The sequence below is a fragment of the Caenorhabditis elegans genome, chromosome X, assembly GCF_000002985.6.
Source record: "Caenorhabditis elegans chromosome X".
Classification (NCBI taxonomy): Eukaryota; Metazoa; Nematoda; class Chromadorea; order Rhabditida; family Rhabditidae; genus Caenorhabditis; species Caenorhabditis elegans.
Window position 1 is genome coordinate 17434071 of NC_003284.9, and position 22570 is coordinate 17456640.

A 22570-nucleotide genomic window follows, 5' to 3' on the forward strand; every position below is an offset into this window, starting at 1 on the left:
CTCAAAATAATAAAACTGCGTGGCGTGTACTGCAGAAAACCTAATATTTAGGCCCCGCCTTTTAATCGTCCACTCACGGGGAAAACGCGAAAAGCGGTACCCCAGGCAATATCAGCCGCCGACATCATTCGAGGTCCGCGCACCACACTATTTTTCTCACTGTTGGCGTGGCGAGCTGTCCCCCCCTCCCCTATTTTTGTCTTTTCCCCGTGAGTGGACGATTAAAAGGCGGGGCCTAAATATTAGGTTTTCTGCAGTACACTCCACGCAGTTTTATTATTTTGAGTGTATCTCGATAAAAATAAATTCACACACACACACACAAAAACGAGTGTTACCGTAGTGTATGCACCCACCGAGACCCAGCGAACGCGGCAGACGTTCTTGCCCAGCCACCGCCGCCGCACGTCACCCCCTCCTTTTTTTCTCCGATAATCTCATCTCATCTCTCGACTCCCTCCTCATCTAACACACAAATTCTTCACCAACTATGAGTTATATGGACCAGGTAAATTTCATTTTTTGTTATCTGTTGTTTCGAGCCAGTCTGTCCATCAGTATTTCCACACTTCACTGGGGAAACCCAAAAAAAATTTCAAGAAATTCAAAACCAAAAAATAAAATTGAGCAAGCATTCACCATTTGTTACCGTTTTTCAATATACATTTTCATAACTTCTTTCGTACTTTCTTTATTCATTTTTTTCACATTGCCATCATGTTTTCACCTCTTTTTTCATTTCCAATACCAACGCTCCCCCATCCCACTTTCCATGCAACCGTCTATGTGGGCCATTATGCTGCCAACAAATATCGATTATTTGCCTTCTAACACGAATTTCTTCAGCGCGTCTCCTCTTCGACACATCCATCGTCGAGAAGAGACATTGACGACCTATCGGACGGCTCTGACGAATGTACGGAAGGTTTTTATTTGTTTCAGGTTTCCAGAGCTGTGGTGTCCGTTTCAGTTTTACCTATTAAGCGAAACGTGAAGATTTGAATACAAAAATGATGTTTTTTTGCCTCCCGCTTCTTTCATCTCGATACCACGCGTCATGGAAATGAAAATTATAAATTTGTCGCGCGCGCACCTGAAATTAATTTCCAAATTGTTGTTATTTTCATTCAATACTCCGGTAGATATCGCTTGGAGATATTTCGCGCCACAACTGTAGGCATTCTCACGTTTTAAGGGTTTCTTAATATGATGTCGTATTTTTATTTCAGTAAGCGAAAATTCAAATTTTGCTTTGTTGCGCGAATTATGCGACAGTTTTCAATTCAGAATTCAGTTATTTGAACTGTTTAACCTGTTAGATTTTCTAATTTTCCCATTTTCAGACGAAGCTGTGCCGCCGCCATATAAACGACCAAGAGAAGACACAGACCACAGAATGGATCAAAACGGACTCATCGTCAAAGTCGCCGTCCCCGTCCCGGAGCAATGCGTCGGATTAGGTGATTCTTGCCGGTTTTTTATTCTTAAGATTTTTGCCCTTCCTGATCGTAGCTTAACTTAGTGAAAAAGGCAATAGCTTCATAGAATTTGGAAAAATACTTTATTCCTGAAACTCCTTAATTGTTTAATTTTTCAGTTATCGGACGCAATGGCGCGGAGGTTCAAGCAATCTCCCAGAAGTCTGGTTGTCGTGTGCAAGTTACCGTTCAACCATCCAGCACCGGCTTTCGACTCGTCGAAATTTATGGCATTCCGGAAAACATTGAACGAGCGAAGGCTTACATCAGCGAAGTCGTGACACGCGGGACCCGTCAGCCAGGGCCGCTGTGCCAGCCGGTTGTTCACGTTCAAACTCATGGAATTAAATCACCAGTTGTCGACCAAGGTGATCCGTCGAAAATTACTATCGAAATTCCGATTCCTGCAAACAAGTGTGGCGCGATCATTGGTAAAGGTGGAGAGCAAATGCGCAAGTTAAGAGTGAGTGGGACGAAAGTTTAAATTGGCTTCCGAAAAATGTGTTCTTGTGAAATCAAATGAAAAATTTTCAGTCTTGGACTAACTGCAACGTTCAACTTTTGCAAGACAACAACATCGCCGACACCGTCAAACCTTTAAAAATTACTGGGGATCCGAAACAAGTGGAACAATGTAGACTGCTTGTGGCCGACATTCTGGCATGTAATGATGACACTCCGGCTTCTGCAATGATGGCTGGAAATGGGCCGGTTGCAACTATGTCGCTGCAAGTGAAGGTGCCACGTTGCACAGTTGGAGCCATCATGGGGCTGCAGGGAAAAAACATCAAGAAGCTGTCCGATGAAACTGGCACTAAGATTCAATTCTTGCCTGACGATGATCCGAAGCTCATGGAAAGATCTCTCGCGATCATTGGAAATAAGAACAAGGTCTACGTGTGTGCTCAATTGATCAAGGCCATAGTGGAAGCCAATTCTGAGGCGGCAAATGCTCCAGTTGTGGTGAGTTATTTGAAAAGAGGGGCATAATAGCAGATGAAAGACATTAAAAGTCAAAACAGATAAGTAGTTTTTTAATTGTTGAATGCAAGCCCACTGCTAAAATTTGGAAGTCCAATGTGAAGTTTCTATTTTCAGTTGTTCTACATGGTTATTCCTGCGTCGAAGTGTGGTTTGGTAATCGGGCGCGGTGGGGAAACAATCAAACAAATCAACCAAGAAAGCGGGGCCCATTGTGAGCTCTCCCGTGATCCAAACACCAACCCAATCGAGAAGACGTTCGTTATTCGCGGCTCGGAAGCTCAAGTTGAGCACGCGAAACACTTGATTCGTGTGAAAGTTGGAGATATTCCACCGAATACTCCATATACTCCTGCTGGCATGCCACAACCACAGCCGCAACAACAACCTCCTCAGATGGTACAGGTCCAGCCCAACTTGCAAGGACAACAACCAAATATGCAAATGTGGGCAGGTTAGTATAGAACGTCCGTAATGTGTCGTCGCGGTGTTTGCAGACTGTGCATTTAATTTTACGACATGTGTATATTCCTATTTTTTATTTCAGGCCAGCCACTTGTTCAGCAACCGCAGCAACCCCATCATATTCATCAACAACCAGCTCAACTTCACCCAGTCCAACTACCGCAAGTGATGGCTCCACCAGGTTACCCAACTCAAGCTGCCTATCCACCGCAGGCTGTTTATCAACAAACTAGTGTTGCCGCGTGGCATCCAATGCAACAAGCCCAGCCACAGCAGCAACAATATGTTCAAGCAGCAATTCCAGTGTCGCAGGCGATGTACCAGCCACCGCAGCAGCCTGCACCAGCACCCGTGGAGACTGGACTGTCGCTCTATGCTCAATATGCTATGCAGGCTGCCGCTCAACAACAAGAACAACAGCGAGCTCAGATGGCTGCTCAGCAAGAAGCGAAACTTGCTAAACAGCAAACAACTCAACAAGTTGCCCAGAAAGACACTGCTTCAGCTCAGAACTCTACTGGAGGTTCGGCTAAAGACGGAGATGCTGACTATTCCGCCCAATGGCTTGAGTATTACATGTGAGTTTCTAGAGAGAAGAGGTTCATCATTAAAACGATAATGTCTTTAGACACATTGGCGATCAAGCGTCGGCTGATGCAGTTCGGGAAAGAATTGCAACTTTGAAAGCTGAAAAGGAAAAGGAAGAAGCTGCCAAGGAACAAGCACGTGGTGGATACTATTAAATTATCTTCTCCTTTCAAGCTTTAGATACCGTTTATGTAAGTTTTTTTAAAAAAGTAGTGTTTAGTGATGAGCAGCAATGTTGTCTATAATGTAGTTTAACTAGCTGTTCTCTAAAAAAGTAACTTTGCTGACTAGAAAGCTTAATTCTGATTATTTTCAGAAAATGAAGGCGCCCTTCTAATTCTCTTCTGGCGGCATCATCGGGTTTTCTGACTTCCTTGTCACTCCAGCTTTTTGTGTCGTGATCCCGTACCGAACAACGATCGCATACTGTTTAATAATTTTTTATTTATAATTTGTATTTAATAATTATAATTCAAGTCATAAAATTTTTAACTGGTTTTTGCATGGTTTTGCATATATTATGTTTCAGGTTTTGACAGATAACCAATGAGAAGCGTGAGGTTTTGTGGTTGTGATTCAATTTGGAAAGTTTGTTTCAAAGACTAGATTAAATGGCTCTCCTAAACCCCAACCGATTATGAAAAAGGCCTGCGCTTTCCTCGTTTTAATTTATTCAGGATCCTGAAATATTGCAGTTCAATTTCTGCACGATCAAACTAAATCAATTTGAAAAAAGTATGCCAGTTATTGAACGATTCGTGTTTCATTCTGTGAAAATAACTATCGTGTTATTAAAAAATTATCTTCAACCTTGTTCACTTTGCTCACAATCGACAGTTTTTATAAGTTTACTTTTTTTTCTCAGAAATTACCGATTCTGCTTGAGGGTTGAAACCCAAAAATAATTTCTTAAAATTAAGGTACGTGATAGTCGCCACGTGAATACATTCCAAAAAAAATCCCAAAAAATTTCAGCGATTGCACATTTTCAAAAAGCTGGAAGTTTCTCTCTCAATTTCATGTTGATACAATTTTGATTGACCGTTGTTTTTTTTGGTACACTGCATATCTTTTACTAAACAACTATACGGGATGAATCATACGACAAAAAGCAAAACGTTTGTGAACATTTGTTTCTTGCCGCATTCCAATCGTTCATTTTGTTCAGAATGCTCCGCACAATTCTAGTTTTAATTTTTTTGTTCTCTACTTTTGAAATTCTCCTCTCGAGTATTATTGACAATAGGACAACTGATAAAGAATCAAGTGCAAATCTGACAGTACCTCGTGTGGTTAGAGCTCAATTTTATACTGCGTGGGATGACAGAAGAGCTCCGGATAGACTGGATTATAGAAGAATTCAGGTACTTTAATGTGTTTAGTATATATCGGAATATCGAGCCTAACTTTTTATCAATAAGTATAAGTAAGTGCCTTAGAAGACTTTTTGCGCAACAAGTTGCCGCCTAAGTTTGAAATAGGAATTAAATAGATGGTGGTAAATTTTAGTATCTGAAAATTCTATGAATCAACTTTGATATGTTGTTCAAGACATAAACAAGCATTGCTTAAAAAATTGTAAATTGTTGTATAATAGGTAGCAAAAGTCTACCAAGGTCTACAAAGATCATCTGTTTAATATTTTTAATAAAAAAAATATTAATTATTGCACTAATTGTCACAGAATTTGATTGAACCCAGAAGCGATAATTAACAGTTTTGGGCAATGGAATAATTTCATAATTGCTCGCAATACTCTAATTAGGCAACTTCCGGAATTGCCGAGAATCTTCTGGTAGAACGTGGCAAGCAGAATTTTTTGAATGCTCACTTCAAAATGAAAAAAAAAACCAATTTACAGAGCATTATTGAAAATACAACAACAGTATATGTTCAAAAACCGTGCACTGTACAAGGTTGTCTTGTGGGCTTAGGTCCTGGTGGTAAGTTGCATTCATAATTTAACAGGTTTTCCAAAGAATAATTTTCAGAAATCGCACCGTTCATCACCGCGTTTGTTTTTATCATTTGTGCCGTTCTAATCTACATTTTGTTGTTTTGTTGTGTGTTCCGTTTCTTGGCATAAATCAGTTTGAACTTAAGAATATAAAAATAAGATTTTCCAAATCAACTGGCAAATGCAGTGAATTTAATAAAGTATTTCATATCATTTCTTCTGGGTTTTAAAAAACAAATGAATTTGATGAAAATTGATTCCAACACAATGAAAATTATTATATATGCAAAACCAGGAAGTCTCTTTCAATATTCTTTCAGAATTTATGGCAAGATTTTCAACTCCTAATGTTTAGAGGAGAAGTATCGGTTCTGGGTTTTTGCTTGTATATACTCAAAATGTGCCCGAATAAACGAATTTTGTAAAGACAGTGCAAAAGGTTGAAAAATAGGAGAAATTAATTTTCAGAATGACGTAACGGGAAATGTGGTAGATTCTAACTTGGATCAAAGCCAAAGCTAACCAAATCTTAAAAAATAAATATTTCAGAAGTTAGGCTTGAACCAGCTTGATCTGTTTAACTTTTCCCTCTAATTCAAGGCAACCTCCATGCCACCAATCCAAATACATAGTTTCACAATTAGTTTTAAAACTCATTTTGGAGTACTATTTTCGATGTAGGCTCTGTGAAAAACATTAGCAAAGTTCAAATGATCACGAATAAAATCAATAAGAGCTTCTATTAAACTATATACATTTTCAATAGGCTATCTAAAACATCGAATTTCAAATCGGATCAACTAAAGAACATTGACGAAACATATACATCGAAACCATAACAAAAGAAAATATCAAAGACTAATGCTCGGATGAAAAGAAAATTTCTCACGACGTTGCCAACATAACAAAATCTATTGTCATGATAAATGATATATACCCAACAAAACATTTAAATGTTTATTCTTCACTTTTCAATCTTACCTTACAAGACAATTTTTTTAAAGTATTTCTTGGATTTCAATATTTTCAAACACCACCAGTTATCTACAGTTTGAATTGCTTTGAAATAGTAACTATCACTTTCCTTATTTCTAAAGATTTATTCCAGGGTTGAACGCTATGCTCATACGAGCATTACTGCCATTGGCAGTTACATTGATATGGATTGTCGATATAGCAGGATCCGATGCCGTTAATCGAAGTAAACAAATTATGCGCATGAAAAAGGTGAGCTTGGTCGATTTATGCTCACCAAAACCGCTAAAATAGACACACATTATAGTAACGATTAACATCACGTTTTGGTACAATAATTTCTTTAGAGTTACAATCAACGTAACACAACGTCATCAACAAATCCTTTTCTTGGGGATTATAAGTCACTTATCAACAAACGCTCAAAGGTTGGTAAAGTATTAGATTAAGTGAAAATATTTTTATTAAAGAGACAAGCATCATGTACGGACTCTTGTCCACCATTAACACAAGCAACAGAAGGACTTTATGGATTGACACCGTCCACAAACTTTTACATATCCTATAGTACGGAGAACGGGTGTATGATGGCTGACCTAACATGTGTAGGCGGCGGTGGCACAAACTTTGAATATTCGACAGGTTCTGGAGGAGACGTGACTGTAAGCTAGTGATCAAATTGAAAAAAAAAACATTGTGGATTTAGATTGCCGCCGATTTCGAAGTCGTTAACATATTTGAAGCTCAACTTCCATGTTATGAGTTTGGCTGGGCGGCAGAAACATCTGATAATGCTATTCAGAACAATGCGATAAACTGTGACGGTGAGATTGAATAGCAACGAATAGTCGAAACACAACAACGTATAATCTCTAAAAGTGTTGCATGCAAATCTAATTTCCGTTTTAATTTGCGGCGACTATTAGAGTCTGCTTGAATGCTAGAGACTGTAATACTACACTTTAAAAAATTTTCCACAATTCCAGATTATTTGAGTGCTCACTGACGAAAACTCGAATTTTATGTTCCGTGTGTGTGTGCGTGTGTATGTGTGTTGCAATATTAATCAATCTACAAGACTTATTAATACGTCATCTTAACACAGAAATGAAAATAGAACGATAAAATTTTACAGTTGAATACCAAATACCGACAACAACAACTGTAACCACAACAACGGTAACATCCACAGTACCAAGCACTTCACAATCATCAAGTACGGCATCCAGTACGACAGAGAGCACTTCGACTCCATCCACCAGCACTGCTTCGAGTACGACAGAGAGCACTTCGACTCCATCCACCAGCACAGCTTCGAGTACGACAGAGAGCACTTCGACTCCATCCACCAGCACAGCTTCGAGTACCACAGAGAGCACTTCGACTCCATCCACCAGCACTGCTTCGAGTACGACAGAAAGCACTTCGACTCCATCCACCAGCACTGCTTCGAGTACGACAGAAAACACTTCGACTCCATCCACCAGCACAGCTTCGAGTACCATAGAGAGCACTTCGACTCCATCCATCCAGCACAGCTTCGAGTACCACAGAGAGCACTTCGACTCCATCCACCAGCACTGCTTCGAGTACGACAGAAAGCACTTCGACTCCATCCACCAGCACTGTTTCGAGTACGACAGAGAGCACTTCGACTCCATCCACCAGCACAGCTTCGAGTACCACAGAGAGCACTTCGACTCCATCCACCAGCACTGTTTCGAGTACGACAGAAAGCACTTCGACTCCATCCACCAGCACTGCTTCGAGTACGACAGAGAGCACTTCGACTCCATCCACCAGCACTGCTTCGAGTACGACAGAAAGCACTTCGACTCGGTCCACCAGCACTGCTTCGAGTACGACAGAAAGCACTTCGACTCCATCCACCAGCACTGCTTCGAGTACGACAGAAAGCACTTCGACTCCATCCACCAGCACTGCTTCGAGTACGACAGAAAGCACTTCGACTCCATCCACCAGCACTGCTTCGAGTACGACGGAAAGCACTTCGACTCCATCCACCAGCACTGCTTCGAGTACGACAGAGAGCACTTCGACTCCATCCACCAGCACTGCTTCGAGTACAACAGAGAGCACTTCGACTCCATCCACCAGCACTGCTTCGAGTACGACAGAAAGCACTTCGACTCCATCCACCAGCACTGCTTCGAGTACGACAGAAAGCACTTCGACTCCATCCACCAGCACTGCTACGACAGAAAGCACTTCGACTCCATCCACCAGCACTGCTTCGAGTACAACAGAGAGCACTTCGACTCCATCCACCAGCACTGCTTCGAGTACGACAGAAAGCACTTCGACTCCATCCACCAGCACTGCTTCGAGTACGACGGAAAGCACTTCGACTCCATCCACAAGCACTGCTTCGAGTACAACAGAGAGCACTTCGACTCCATCCACCAGCACTGCTTCGAGTACGACAAAGAGCACTTCGACTCCATCCACCAGCACAGCTTCGAGTACGACCGAAATCACTTCGACTCCATCCACCAGCACTGCTTCGAGTACGACAGAAAGCACTTCAACTCCATCCACCAGCACTGCTTCGAGTACGACAGAAAGCACTTCGACTCCATCCACGAGCACTGCTTCGAGTACGACAGAGAGCACTTCGACTCCATCCACCAGCACAGCTTCGAGTACCACAGAGAACACTTCGACTCCATCCACCAGCACTGCTTCGAGTACGACAGAAAGCACTTCGACTCCATCCACGAGCACTGCTTCGAGTACGACAGAAAGCACTTCGACTCCATCCACCAGCACTGCTTCGAGTAGGACAGAAAGAACTTCGTCTCCATCCACCAGCACAGCTTCGAGTACCACAGAGAGCACTTCGACTCCATCCACCAGCACTGCTTCGAGTACCACAGAGAGCACTTCGACTCCATCCACCAGCACTGCTTCGAGTACGACAGAAAGCACTTCGACTCCATCCACCAGCACTGCCTCGAGTACGACAGAAAACACTTCGACTCCATCCACCAGCACTGCTTCGAGTACGACAGAAAGCACTTCGACTCCATCCACCAGCACTGCCTCGAGTACAACAGAAAACACTTCGACTCCATCCACCAGCACTGTTTCGAGTACGACAGAGAGCACTTCGACTCCATCCACCAGCACTGCTTCGAGTACAACAGAGAGCACTTCGACTCCATCCACCAGCACTGCTTCGAGTACAACAGAGAGCACTTCGACTCCATCCACCAGCACTGCTTCGAGTACAACAGAAAGCACTTCGACTCCATCCACCAGCACTGCTTCGAGTACAACAGAGAGCACTTCGACTCCATCCACCAGCACTGCTTCAAGTACGACAGAGAGCACTTCGACTCCATCCACAAGCACTGCTTCGAGTACGACGGAAAGCACTTCGACTCCACCCACCAGCACTGCTTCGAGTACGACAGAGAGCACTTCGACTCCATCCACCAGCACTGCTTCGAGTACGACAGAAAGCACTTCGACTCCATCCACCAGCACTGCTTCGAGTACAACAGAGAGCACTTCGACTCCATCCACCAGCACTGCTACGAGTACGACGGAAAGCACTTCGACTTCATCCACCAGCACAGCTTCGAGTACCACAGAGAGCACTTCGACTCCATCCACCAGCACAGCTTCGAGTACCACAGAGAGCACTTCAACTCCATCGACCAGCACTGCTTCGAGTACAACAGAAAGCACTTCGACTCCATCCACCAGCACTGCTTCGAGTACAACAGAGAGCACTTTGACTCCATCCACCAGCACTGCTTCGAGTACGACAGAAAGCACTTCGACTCCATCCACCAGCACTGCTTCGAGTACGACAGAAAGCACTTCGACTCCATCCACCAGCACTGCTACGACAGACGAGCACTATCGACTCCATCCACCAGCACTGCTTCGAGTACAACAGAGAGAACTTCGATTCCATCCACCAGCACTGTTTCAAGAACGACAGAAAGCACTTCGACTCCATACACCAGCACTGGTTCGAGTACGACAGAAAGCACTTCGACTCCATCGACCAGCACTGCTTGGAGTACTACAGAAAGCACTTCGATTCCATCCACCAGCACTGCTTCGAGTACAACAGAGAGCACTTTGACTCCATCCACCAGCACTGCTTCGAGTACGACAGAAAGCACTTCGACTCCATCCACCAGCACTGCTTCGAGTACAACAGAGAGCACTTCGACTCCATCCACCAGCACTGCTTCGAGTACGACAGAAAGCACTTCGACTCCATCCACCAGCACTGCTTCGAGTACGGCAGAAAACACTTCGACTCCATCCACCAGCACTGCTTCGAGTACGACAGAAGGCACTTCGACTCCATCCACCAGCACTGCTTCGAGTACGACGGAAAGCACTTCGACTCCACCCACCAGCACTGCTTCGAGTACGACAGAGAGCACTTCGACTCCATCCACCAGCACTGCTTCGAGTACAACAGAAAGCACTTCAACTCCATCCACCAGCACTGCTTCGAGTACAACAGAAAGCACTTCGACTCCATCCACCAGCACTGCTTCGAGTACGACAGAAAGCACTTCGACTCCATCCACCAGCACTGCTTCGAGTACGACAGAAAGCACTTCGACTCCATCCACCAGCACGGTTTCAAGTACGACAGAAGGCACTTCGACTCCATCCACCAGCACTGCTTCGAGTACAACAGAGAGCACTTTGACTCCATCCACCAGCACTGCTTCGAGTACGACAGAAAGCACTTCGACTCCATCCACCAGCACTGCTTCGAGTACGACAGAAAGCACTTCGACTCCATCCACCAGCACTGCTACGACAGAAAGCACTTCGACTCCATCCACCAACACTGCTTTGAGTACAACAGAGAGCACTTCGATTCCATCCACCAGCACTGTTTCAAGTACGACAGAAAGCACTTCGACTCCATCCACCAGCACTGTTTCGAGTACGACAGAAAGCACTTCGACTCCATCGACCAGCACTGCTTCGAGTACTACAGAAAGCACTTCGATTCCATCCACCAGCACTGCTTCGAGTACAACAGAGAGCACTTTGACTCCATCCACCAGCACTGCTTCGAGTACGACAGAAAGCACTTCGACTCCATCCACCAGCACTGCTTCGAGTACGACAGAAAGCACTTCGACTCCATCCACCAGCACTGCTTCGAGTACAACAGAGAGCACTTCGACTCCATCCACCAGCACTGCTTCGAGTACGACAGAAAGCACTTCGATTCCATCCACCAGCACTGTTTCAAGAACGACAGAAAGCACTTCGACTCCATCCACCAGCACTGTTTCGAGTACGACAGAAAGCACTTCGACTCCATCCACAAGCACTGCTTCGAGTACTACAGAAAGCACTTCGATTCCATCCACCAGCACTGCTTCGAGTACAACAGAGAGCACTTTGACTCCATCCACCAGCACTGCTTCGAGTACGACAGAAAGCACTTCGACTCCATCCACCAGCACTGCTTCGAGTACAACAGAAAGCACTTCGACTCCATCCACCAGCACTGCTTCGAGTACAACAGAGAGCACTTCGACTCCATCCACCAGCACTGTTTCAAGTACGACAGAAAGCACTTCGACTCCATCCACCAACACTGTTTCGAGTACGACAGAGAGCACTTCGACTCCATCCACCAGCACTGCTTCGAGTACAACAGAAAGCACTTCGACTCCATCCACCAGCACTGCTTCGAGTACAACAGAGAGCACTTCGACTCCATCCACCAGCACTGTTTCGAGTACGACAGAAAGCACTTCGACTCCATCCACCAGCACTGCTTCGAGTACAACAGAGAGCACTTCGACTCCATCCACCAGCACTGCTTCGAGTACAACAGAAAGCACTTCGACTCCATCCACCAGCACTGCTTCGAGTACAACAGAAAGCACTTCGACTCCATTCACCAGCACTGCTTCGAGTACGACAGAAAGCACTTCGACTCCATCCATCAGCACTGCTTCGAGTACAACAGAGAGCACTTCGACTCCATCCACCAGCACTGTTTCGAGTACGACAGAAAGCACTTCGACTCCATCCACCAGCACTGTTTCGAGTACGACAGAAAGAACTTCGACTCCATCAACCAGCACTGCTTCGAGTACAACAGAAAGCACTTCAACTCCATCCACCAGCACTGCTTCGAGTACAACAGAGAGCACTTTGACTCCATCCACCAGCACTGCTTCGAGTACGACAGAAAGCACTTCGACTCCATTCACCAGCACTGCTTCGAGTACGACAGAAAGCACTTCGACTCCATCCATCAGCACTGCTTCGAGTACAACAGAGAGCACTTCGACTCCATCCACCAGCACTGTTTCGAGTACGACAGAAAGCACTTCGACTCCATCCACCAGCACTGCTTCGAGTACGACAGAGAGCACTTCGACTCCATCCACCAGCACTGCTTCGAGTACAACAGAAAGCACTTCGACTCCATCCACCAGCACTGCTTCGAGTACAACAGAAAGCACTTCGACTCCATTCACCAGCACTGCTTCGAGTACGACAGAAAGCACTTCGACTCCATCCATCAGCACTGCTTCGAGTACAACAGAGAGCACTTCGACTCCATCCACCAGCACTGTTTCGAGTACGACAGAAAGCACTTCGACTCCATCCACCAGCACTGCTTCGAGTACGACAGAAAGCACTTCGACTCCATCCACCAGCACTGCTTCGAGTGCGACAGAAAGCACTTCGACTCCATCCACCAGCACTGCTTCGAGTACGACAGAAAGCACTTCGACTCCATCCACCAGCACTGCTTCGAGTACGACAGAAAGCACTTCGACTCCATCCACCAGCACTGCTTCGAGTACGACAGAAAGCACTTCGACTCCATCCACCAGCACTGCTTCGAGTACAACAGAAAGCACTTCAACTCCATCCACCAGCACTGCTTCGAGTACGACAGAAAGCACTTCGACTCCATCCACCAGCACTGCCTCGAGTACGACAGAAAGCACTTCGACTCCATCCACCAGCACTGCTTCGAGTACGACAGAAAGCACTTCGACTCCATCCACCAGCACTGCCTCGAGTACGACAGAAAGCACTTCGACTCCATCCACCAGCACTGCTTCGAGTACGACAGAAAGCACTTCGACTCCATCCACCAGCACTGCTTCGAGTACCACAGAGAGCACTTCGACTCCATCCACCAGCACTGCTTCGAGTACCACAGAGAGCACTTCGACTCCATCCACCAGCACTGCTTCGAGTACGACAGAAAGTACTTCGACTTCATCCACCAGCACTGCTTTAACAGCGGTTTCAACTATCTCCTCTTCCTGTTGTGTTTTGGGCGGTGTGTGGTCTGAATGGGTAGAAACAGCGACATGTAACGACACCTGTGGTAACTGCGGTACAACAACTTATACGAGAGCTTGCCTCTCTGAAGCATATTCATGTTTTTGCAGGTAACGTCTTGAGTTAGAATTCCGTGTTCTCTGATAATAGTTTTTCAGTGGAAGAACGAGCAAAGTTGGAGAATGTGCTCCTTCTCCGTGTCCTTTCCCACGTCAAACTTGTTGTGGAACAAGAACTAAAATTATAGTCGACAGTCATTTCGAGTGTTCTAAAACAGTAAGTTTTCTAATTTTGTTCACACTAATGATTATTGTCAGCAAAGTATTTATTCCGTGTTTAATTTTATAAGTTTGTTCATAAAAAAACACTTAATTTGGTTGCAGGATGACACTGATCCCCCACCATCAACTCTGTGTGTCACGGACTGCTGTCCATCATCTGGAGGGTACTGGTCCGAATGGACCCAAGGTGGTGCATGTCCGACCACTTGCGGATCCTGCTCCACAACGACACAACGTCGTAGTTGCTTGTCTCCGTCCTCATGCCCATGCAGGTTCGTGAGAAAAATTTGGGTTATCCAATATTAATCGACCTTTTCCATTTTGAAGAGGCGCTGATTCTCGTGAAGTCAACTGCGGAATTGGAGTTTGTTATTTCCCATTGGACACCTGTTGTGCTGGATACACCGCTACTGTAATGGATGGAAAGCATGCATGTGGGCCACAGGTACTCATTTTCTAAAATTTTGCAAACTGATTTTCGGAAAATATGATGTAGTACTCAAACATTTTGTCATTAATTGTGTATTAAGATTTTGGCCAAGTTCTGCAAAATAGGAGAAGTGTATTATTAGATTTATTGTATTATATTATAATTATATTATTTTATTGTGCAACCAATATCTTAATGCTTAGGTTTATATGCTTAGGACTTACAATTAATAATGTGTTTCTATTCTATTTTTTCAAACAATGCTCAACATGAATGTACATATTTCCAGCCTAACTACAACACAACTTATGCACCATATGACCCTACATGCAATGGAACGTGTTGCGCAGAAACTGGAATCTGGTCAGATTGGACTTCTTCGCCAATACAGTGTCGAGATTACTGTGGTTCGTGTGGAAACCAAACTAGAACAAGGATATGTATTTCCGAACCAGATGGTTGCCCTTGCCAGTAAGTGACTCAATATTTTTTTGTTAGTGAAATTTTGTTTTTTCTAGTCTTCTTTTAGCTTTTGAGTATGCAGAATATGTACAACTATTTTTATTTCAACTTCTGTAAAACATTTTCTTATGTTGTAATACGTTTTCCAGAGGTGAAGCTTCTATCACGGAAGTTTGCGGCACAGGAGTTTGTTATTTCCCAAGACTGGCTTGCTGTCCAGGATACACAGCTGTTGTTCAGAACGGCAAACATACATGCGGACCATTGGTACGTTTTCTTTCATCGTTTTGTATTCAAAACGTCAGTGTTCTAGTTGGAACCCACCGCTGATCCAGATAAGCTGAATACTTGCGGAGTTGATTGCTGTCCTTCGCAAGGTATTTGGGGAGAATGGACAACAACTACTGCATGCAATGATACATGTGGGTCTTGTGGAACTACTACACGATCCAGAAAGTGTTTGTCATTACAGTATGGATGTGAATGCAGGTGAGACTTATTTTTTTCTATTCGAACAGAAAATGTTTTTTTTTTGAAATGGAAGTTTTGTTATTTTAAGCCCACTTTTATCAGACTATACAATTGTTTTGAGCTCGAAACTATTACTTAAATTTAATGTTTAGCATTCAAAACTTAAAAAAACAGTGAAGCATAGCTACAAAATAGCGTATCTGATTCATCACATTAATAACATCTCGATTGTTTCCAGTGGTGCTGCAACCGATGTCCGGCCCTGTGCATCTTCTGTGTGCCTATTCCCCAGAACGTCTTGTTGTGCTGGCTTTTCTAAAATGATCAATATGACTGCTCGAGTTTTCTATTGTGGTCCTCTCCCAGTGGATCCGGTTTTCAATCCAGAGCAAACTACTTGTTGCGATCCAGGTATTTGATTATAGCAATTCAATGTTAAGACCTAGACTGCATAGTGTTGACATTACTCTCAACTTGACGTTGATCTACGTGGTACAAATTTTGACAATTTTAAGAATTACTTGGGCTCTGGAATAACTGGAACACTTGGAGTCTGTGTAACTCAACGTGTGGAGGATGTGGAATGCAAGTCAGAAATCGAACATGTGCATCAGCGCCATACGGATGTCCATGTGTGTAAGTAATTATCCTTAATAGCTCACTATTTATTTTAAATGGTATGTTTAGTGGTGACGCAATTGAATCAAAAACGTGTGGTCAAGCATCGTGTGGTGGAAGTACGCCATGCTGCGCTGGTAAATATCTAGCAACTGGATATGATGGCACACAATATTGCCAGGACCACACGGTGAGTCGATCGTCTCAGAACAAAACCTTGTTGTTGGCACCTGAGAGTTTATAAAGATTTGATGTGAAACAACTATACATTATTGAGCAAATATTTTGCAGCCAGAAGTGTGTCCCGGTACTTGGACCGCATGGTCTACAGTTTCGGGGGCAACGTGCAACGACACTTGCGGTAATTGTGGAATTATACCTCAAAATCGGTTCTGCTTCCCGTCAGGCTGTCAATGCAGGTATGTTATTCTCCGAGTAAGAAAAACCCTACACCAAGAAGATTGACATGGTTAACAGAACGTTCTACTGCGGATAAGAACACAGTATCATAATTTTCTCGAAGACACTATTCTCCTGTCAATTCTTTTATCCCAAAATAAACTTTTCATCCCTTTAATTTGTTTTTAGAAACTTATCAGCTCAAAAACTTCATAGAATATTATTTTAAATAATGAACTTCAATGTGGGACTATTTACTAATTTTTCCAAAATCCTTCAAATTGAAATTATGGTATTTGATTTGATATTTATTTTTATCACTAATATTTTGAACGTTTTTTCTTGTAAAAAGGTTGTAGTGCTAGTCGAAATTTTGTCAACATATGTATGTCAAAAGTTTGTCGAAAAAAATTGAGTATTCAAAAAAACCGTTAAATTCTAACGTGGAGGTAAAATATAAGATAATATTTTTAAATGTTTTATTTCACTTTTTAATTAAATTTTTGTACACAAGTACTTGACTATCTTTGGAACTTTGAGTACTGTTACAGATTTGATCCATATAATGTTAAGATATACATATTTTAATCACGATAAACACTATTTGACTCTAAATAAAATGTTTTGCAGAATTTCATTTGATCATATCAACACTACTTCAGTGATTCCAAACATTTGCTCTACTGAGAATTAAATATTTGAAACACAAATAAATACACTTCACGGTGAATTAAGATGTCTACTTTAAACTTTTTAGCGAACAAAGATTGAAAAATTTACAAGTTTAGCAAGCCAGTTCAGAGAAACTTTTCTCATTTAAATTTTTCCATCTAAACCCATAATGCTGGATTATTCCGAAACACTTCATACATATTGTAAAATTTCATCTCTTCCTCGAAAAAAAGACAAAACAAAAATTGACGTTTTCTATTATAATTGTCATAGAGATCTCCTCTGTTTCTATGGCCTTTATATCTCCATGGAGGTTGCAGAAAAGGAAGGTGGTACGCACACAACAATTGTTTTGGCTTTGTTCTGCGTTTCCTCATACTTCGCAGTCTCTCGTGCACTAACACACGTGCCATTCTCATTGTGTGCAAACTGACGTGCTAGTGTTTGCGGACATAGTGGTCAGTGTCCATTAAGTGTTCTGGTTTTTTTGATGATGTTTTTTATATCATTTTTGTTTAAGATATGTTTCATTTCCGTTCAGAAAAACGTATCAATATTATATTAATTTTTTGATAATCAAAATTAGAGGGAAACAAACTAAAAATTGAATTAATAACAATCAAACCCGATTTTTTGAAAGTTTTGAAATATCATAGTGAACTTCAATCCGTTGATGTACTATATTTCGCATTTTACTAAGTTACGTTCTGCTACAACTTGAAAAAAAGAGATTTGTTCCAAGTTCTGATTGTCATATTATACAGTCCACCAACTTATCGATTCTCAGGAATGCACACACAAAGGGACCCTCATATGACAAGGAGGGCAGTCATGATGTATCGATTTTGCCCGCTTTTTGTCTATATGTTTAAGTTGGATATATCTTTAAATTATATGTTATTTTTTGCAAATTAACTACATTATTGTACAAAAATTGGATAAGAACTTTCATAGTGCGTAAAGCTGAGAACGATTTTTGACTATTGAAATTTTAAAGCTTCTTTATCAGTTTTCAGCAATTTGAACAATTTTTTAATATGTAATATCAATTAAAATTTTGCAAATTTAAGTAATGTAAGTTAATATGGAATAGGTATTTTAAATTGGCAATACACTCTAAGAAAAATCAAATTTTTCTAACATTTCTATAATCAGTTTTTTCTTTTCTTTTATTTTTCACTTTCTCATTTTCGACAATTTTTCAATTTTCAGCAATAATGGATGCACTGGAAAACAGTCTGATATCAAAAATGAGTCAAATGACGACAGATGACAGGGAGGTAAGTGCTTTGTATTACTTTGTTGCGGTAAAGATATTGCAACTAAGTTTAAATTTTCAGAATCTGATTCACAAGTTTGAAGAAATAATCTCTCCTCAAATGATTCCACATGACCTGGCGGCATTCTACCTTGATTTAGCAAATTGGTAGGTTTTAAGACAAGCAATTAATGAAGGTGATTATGTATTCAGGAATCTGTCAACTGCGATATCAGTGTTTTACGATCAGAATGGAGACTTGTTGCACATGGAGGAAGCATTCCGGCAGACATGTCTCTCGTCGACTGTGAAAGAATGCACAAACCGAGAAGCAATCTCAGGAGTGAGTTTTTGTTTGAAAATCAACATTTGATTGTTTAAAAATTTTTATGGGAGCTCATATTGAATGACCAAGCAATTTATTTAAAAAAAAAACAAGCAATTCAAACGTATAATTTGTCAATAATAGTTTGCTGCAATACAGTCCAATTGGTATAATTTGATATGCTAGCTGAGAGTTTCCAAAAACTTTGAACCATCATGAAAATTTTAAGAAACTTTGAAGAAGTAACGTAGTGAAGTGCGACTTTGGATTCTGGTTGTCTGGGATCATATTGAGTCTAAACAATAATAAATGAAAATTTTCTAGCTCTCTAAAATAAATTTTTAAGGAAATGTATTATACCTCCTGAATTTGCCGGCTATGCTCACTCGAATTCGAATTAATGTTAGGGAGAATTACGATTCCACAAAATCAATTTTTCAAATTATCCTGCTGTGTATCATAAAACCCAAAAACTTCAATTTCAGTCTTTCACTTACCGACCGAATTCTACATTTTTCTGCGGGTGGCGAGTTGTCAATGATGGAAGGTTCAGATGGCCTGATGGCACCCGATTGGCGTTTGTCGATGGTAACACTCGTATTAATTAATGAATAAAAACTATATTATTAATTAATTCCAGGTGACCCGATCGATTACGAAGTATGGAAGGATACCGTTCTTGATCCGGATCAGTCGGAAAACATTGAGATTCGAATCAGTTGCCCTGCTGAAATGGGAGACTTCAAAGCCAGATTTCAATTTGTTACGCCACAAAATTTTTTCTTCGGTGGTGAGTATTAATGTCGTTAAACAGAAAAATTAATCATATGAGACTGATGCCAAATTTCCCAAAAAAAAAACTGTCAAAAGGTAGAACTACTGTAAAGGTTGAAAACAAGTTCATAAGGAAAATGTTAATATGGTTGAGAGACAATCTCAATTAGTTACTTGGTAAATAACATCAGTGTACTCGAGAACATTTTTAATAGAAAATTCAAATTTATATAACCGTTAGTGAACACATAAAACCGAGAAACCGTACTCCCTCTGTTAGTTTTGTAAATATTAATAAAGTCGTCATTGTTTGGGTAGATATAATTTTAAAGTGCTCACAGTCCATTTTTTTTTCTCCAATTTCAAAGGAAGGCATTTATATAGACCATAACGACCAAATTAATAGACCATAGATAGATTATTATAAATATATGATATCAAAATATGTTAACGCATAAATGCGCCTCCATTTAAAATTTTAGATATGAAACAAAAACTAATGCACTGTAAAAAAATAGCCGATGAACTATTGCAAAAGTATATATTCTTTGTAGTTTTTTTTTGTATTAAATTAGGTTTTTGTCAAAGATTGATCGTTTTTCTAAAATTATCAAACATTCTAAAAATTGTCTTGCAATATCTATTATTGTTGTAACCCAACAATGATACCCAACACTACTGACCAAGTGAAAGTTAGTCTTGCATGCAAGACTATTAGAGGAAATACGTTAATTGATACCGGAATATCGGAATGTTGCTTGAATAAATAGATAATTTTTAAATTGCCAAGTTGCTCAAAGACCGGAAAGAGCCAGTGCCGATTTTGTCAAAACATTCAAAAACAAACGAAGAAAACTTATTTTTTTTCTTTTTTGAACATTTATAAACAATGCCGGATTTTCAGCAACTTTCTAAAATTTTGAACAGTTTGCAGAGATATGAGATTCTGAAAATGAGTAATTTCAAACATTTTCTCTACTGGCTCTTTTCTTCCTTTCTCGTTAATTTTTGGAGTAGAAGTATTTAATAATTAGAGCTTTAAAGGTGGACTACACCCTGTGGGGAAATCGCTTCAAAACATGCCTATGGTACCACAATGGCCGAATATCATGATAAAAAAATTTAAAAAAATTTCCCTGATTTTATATGATTTTTTGAAAATTGAAAAAATGTCAGTTTTCCCCTAATTTCTATTTGAATTTCCGCCAATTGAACTCGTTCGTTGGAGCACGATTGCATTATTTTCATTATCTTTTTTTATTAATTTTCATTATTTCACTGATTTTCTTCATTTTTGGGGTTTTTTAATCGGAAAATGAAAGAAATATACAAGAAAAATGCAAATAGTTCATGAAAAAATCACTGAAATTGCCTAAAACTGTAAAATATACTAATTTCAGGCTCGTTGTCGTCGTATCACATAATTTCAGAGTTTTAGGCAATTTCAGTGATTTTTTCATGAACTATTTGCATTTTTCTTGTATATTTCTTTTATTTTCCGATTAAAAAACCACAAAAATGAAGAAAATCAGTGAAATATAGAAAATAAATTTAAAATAAACCTTAAAACGTAAATATAAACTCAGGTTCAAAACGGCTTGTACAAATCAGCAAAGATAATTTTTTTGAAACTAATCGAATTTCTTCAAAGACTTAAATATTATTCAGCTACTTCAGAAACCTCATAATTTTAATGTTTCCACATTTTCAGAATCAATCTGGGTTATCATTCGAGTGCGGCCACTTACTGAAGCAGAAGCCGCGATGGAAGTCTCCGCGCAACCAATGGATCCATTCCATCGGCAACTCGCTGTGATGTCATTTGTGGAAGGACCAAGTAGCAGTGGGACACATCCATCTCCAGTGCCTGATCCACCTCAAGAGGACATGATGGAATGATTCGAGACCTTGTAAATTCTATTGTTATTATTGTGATGATCATCAATTATTTACCGTGGGATATCTTAATCAAATGTAAATTTCAATGCAGTTATTGAATCAAAAGTAATCTTCTAACTATTTTACTTTTAAAATTCAACGTAGCTCGGGTTATCAGACATCTGGTAACTCTGTAATGAACCTTATTGAAACATATTTTCTCATTAAGATTTGTTCCAATTGTGATAGACACCCAGTACAGATTTGTTGCCTTTTCCACCTCTCGCATTTCTTTTTCAAACTATTCATCACTTTTTTCCCCAATACCTATTAGCCTTTTTATAAAATAACATTAGAAGTCATTGGTATCAACTAATTTTATCACCACCATTTATTGCACTAATCCATTGAAAGATTATAATTGGAGAAATAAATGAGAAAGTATTATTTGAAAGAATGTAAGATTTGTGTGCAATTGCCGGATGTTTAGGCGCTGGCGAGCTCGTCTTGGGCTCCGGTGGTGATGAGGTGAGCGAATGCCTTGTAGTCAACCTCTCCTCCCTCGATTGGTGGCTTTCCCTGAAAGAAGAGGAATTGGTAAGTTTCAATGATTTCAGAAAGAATGAATTTACCTTGTACATAGCCTTGACCTCATCCTCGTCTAATGGCTCTCCTCTCTTGTTTTGAAGGATCTTGATAAGGTCGTCCTCCTTGATCTTTCCGCAGTCCTTCTTATCGAACATAGCAAAAGCTCCAACAATGGTGGCCTCTGGGTCAGTTCCTGAAATTATTGCAATAATGAATTGAATTCCATTAGAAAATCTGAAAAGCCTACCTGTCAATCTCTCCCCGAAAAGGGTGAGGAAGACGGTGAAGTTGATTGGTCCGGATGCCTCCTTGATCATGGCGTCGATCTGGCTGTCTGGGGCGATTTGTCCCATGGATGCGTAGAGATCCTTGAGGTCAGACTAAAAATTGTTCATTAGTATCATTTTAAAACTTAAAAAAAGCTAACCTTGTCGATGATTCCGTCCTTGTTCTGATCCATGATTCCGAAGGCCTCCTTGAACTCCTGGATGGTCTTCTGGTCGAATTGGGCGGCCTCGGATCCCGAGCGCTTCTTTGAGGACTTCTTCTTGGCGGCCTTGGACATGTTGGAAAAGGTTCTCTACCTGAAACTCAGTTATTTGTTTACAGGTAGCACACAAAATTGTCGAAACAATGAT

General features: G+C 41.0%; 4 protein-coding genes and 1 non-coding gene across 6 annotated transcripts; 4 read left to right on the forward strand and 1 right to left on the reverse strand.

The window, feature by feature from the left end:
- The first annotated feature begins 374 nt into the window (after positions 1–374).
- fubl-3 (K Homology domain-containing protein) lies at positions 375–4011 on the forward strand. 2 transcript variants are annotated; one of them, NM_078424.5, is made up of 9 exons: positions 381–508; positions 847–916; positions 1344–1460; positions 1598–1941; positions 2013–2441; positions 2577–2913; positions 3007–3502; positions 3553–3703; positions 3829–4011. In NM_078424.5, the coding sequence occupies exons 1-8, from the start codon at positions 491–493 to the stop codon at positions 3665–3667; spliced, it is 1926 nt and encodes a 641-aa protein (NP_510825.1). In that variant the 5' UTR covers positions 381–490; the 3' UTR covers positions 3668–3703; positions 3829–4011. The 2 variants fall into 2 exon arrangements, with proteins under 2 accessions (NP_001367634.1, NP_510825.1); NM_001381183.1 differs by lacking the exon at positions 847–916 and having other exon boundaries at positions 375–508; positions 3829–4010.
- Positions 4012–4147: 136 nt separating this feature from the next.
- On the forward strand, positions 4148–4168 carry 21ur-12105. The gene has a single exon (NR_072957.1).
- Positions 4169–4615: 447 nt separating this feature from the next.
- On the forward strand, positions 4616–5681 carry C36E6.8 (CX domain-containing protein). The gene is made up of 3 exons (NM_001047760.4): positions 4616–4876; positions 5374–5455; positions 5504–5681. Exons 1-3 carry the CDS (start codon positions 4682–4684, stop codon positions 5596–5598), a joined length of 372 nt encoding a protein of 123 aa, NP_001041225.1. The 5' UTR covers positions 4616–4681; the 3' UTR covers positions 5599–5681.
- Positions 5682–18321: 12640 nt separating this feature from the next.
- On the forward strand, positions 18322–21798 carry C36E6.2 (Nbr1 FW domain-containing protein). Its single transcript, NM_001383702.1, has 6 exons — positions 18322–18389; positions 18450–18535; positions 18581–18710; positions 19178–19280; positions 19333–19482; positions 21178–21798. The coding sequence occupies exons 1-6, from the start codon at positions 18327–18329 to the stop codon at positions 21363–21365; spliced, it is 720 nt and encodes a 239-aa protein (NP_001370550.1). The 5' UTR covers positions 18322–18326; the 3' UTR covers positions 21366–21798.
- mlc-2 (Myosin regulatory light chain 2) lies at positions 21722–22516 on the reverse strand. Its single transcript, NM_078427.10, has 4 exons — positions 22360–22516; positions 22180–22312; positions 21977–22125; positions 21722–21923 (listed from the first exon to the last, which is right to left on the reverse strand). Exons 1-4 carry the CDS (start codon positions 22495–22497, stop codon positions 21831–21833), a joined length of 513 nt encoding a protein of 170 aa, NP_510828.1. The 5' UTR covers positions 22498–22516; the 3' UTR covers positions 21722–21830.
- Between the last annotated feature and the right edge of the window lie 54 nt (positions 22517–22570).

Excerpts from the sequence above, each read along its gene's own strand:
- fubl-3 (NM_078424.5), top strand. Across the intron at positions 1,461-1,597 it reads GGAGCAATGCGTCGGATTAG|TTATCGGACGCAATGGCGCG; the intron begins GTGATTCTTGCC and ends TTAATTTTTCAG. Across the intron at positions 3,503-3,552 it reads CAATGGCTTGAGTATTACAT|ACACATTGGCGATCAAGCGT; the intron begins GTGAGTTTCTAG and ends TAATGTCTTTAG.
- C36E6.8 (NM_001047760.4), top strand. The coding sequence starts at position 4,682 with ATGCTCCGCACAATTCTAGTTTTAATTTTTTTGTTCTCTACTTTTGAA. Across the intron at positions 4,877-5,373 it reads TGGATTATAGAAGAATTCAG|AGCATTATTGAAAATACAAC; the intron begins GTACTTTAATGT and ends ACCAATTTACAG. Across the intron at positions 5,456-5,503 it reads TGTGGGCTTAGGTCCTGGTG|AAATCGCACCGTTCATCACC; the intron begins GTAAGTTGCATT and ends AATAATTTTCAG.
- C36E6.2 (NM_001383702.1), top strand. The coding sequence starts at position 18,327 with ATGGATGCACTGGAAAACAGTCTGATATCAAAAATGAGTCAAATGACG. Across the intron at positions 18,711-19,177 it reads ACCGAGAAGCAATCTCAGGA|TCTTTCACTTACCGACCGAA; the intron begins GTGAGTTTTTGT and ends CTTCAATTTCAG. Across the intron at positions 19,483-21,177 it reads ACAAAATTTTTTCTTCGGTG|AATCAATCTGGGTTATCATT; the intron begins GTGAGTATTAAT and ends CCACATTTTCAG.
- mlc-2 (NM_078427.10), bottom strand. The coding sequence starts at position 22,497 with ATGTCCAAGGCCGCCAAGAAGAAGTCCTCAAAGAAGCGCTCGGGATCC. Across the intron at positions 22,313-22,359 it reads AGGACGGAATCATCGACAAG|TCTGACCTCAAGGATCTCTA; the intron begins GTTAGCTTTTTT and ends AACAATTTTTAG. Across the intron at positions 21,924-21,976 it reads AGGTCAAGGCTATGTACAAG|GGAAAGCCACCAATCGAGGG; the intron begins GTAAATTCATTC and ends CTCTTCTTTCAG.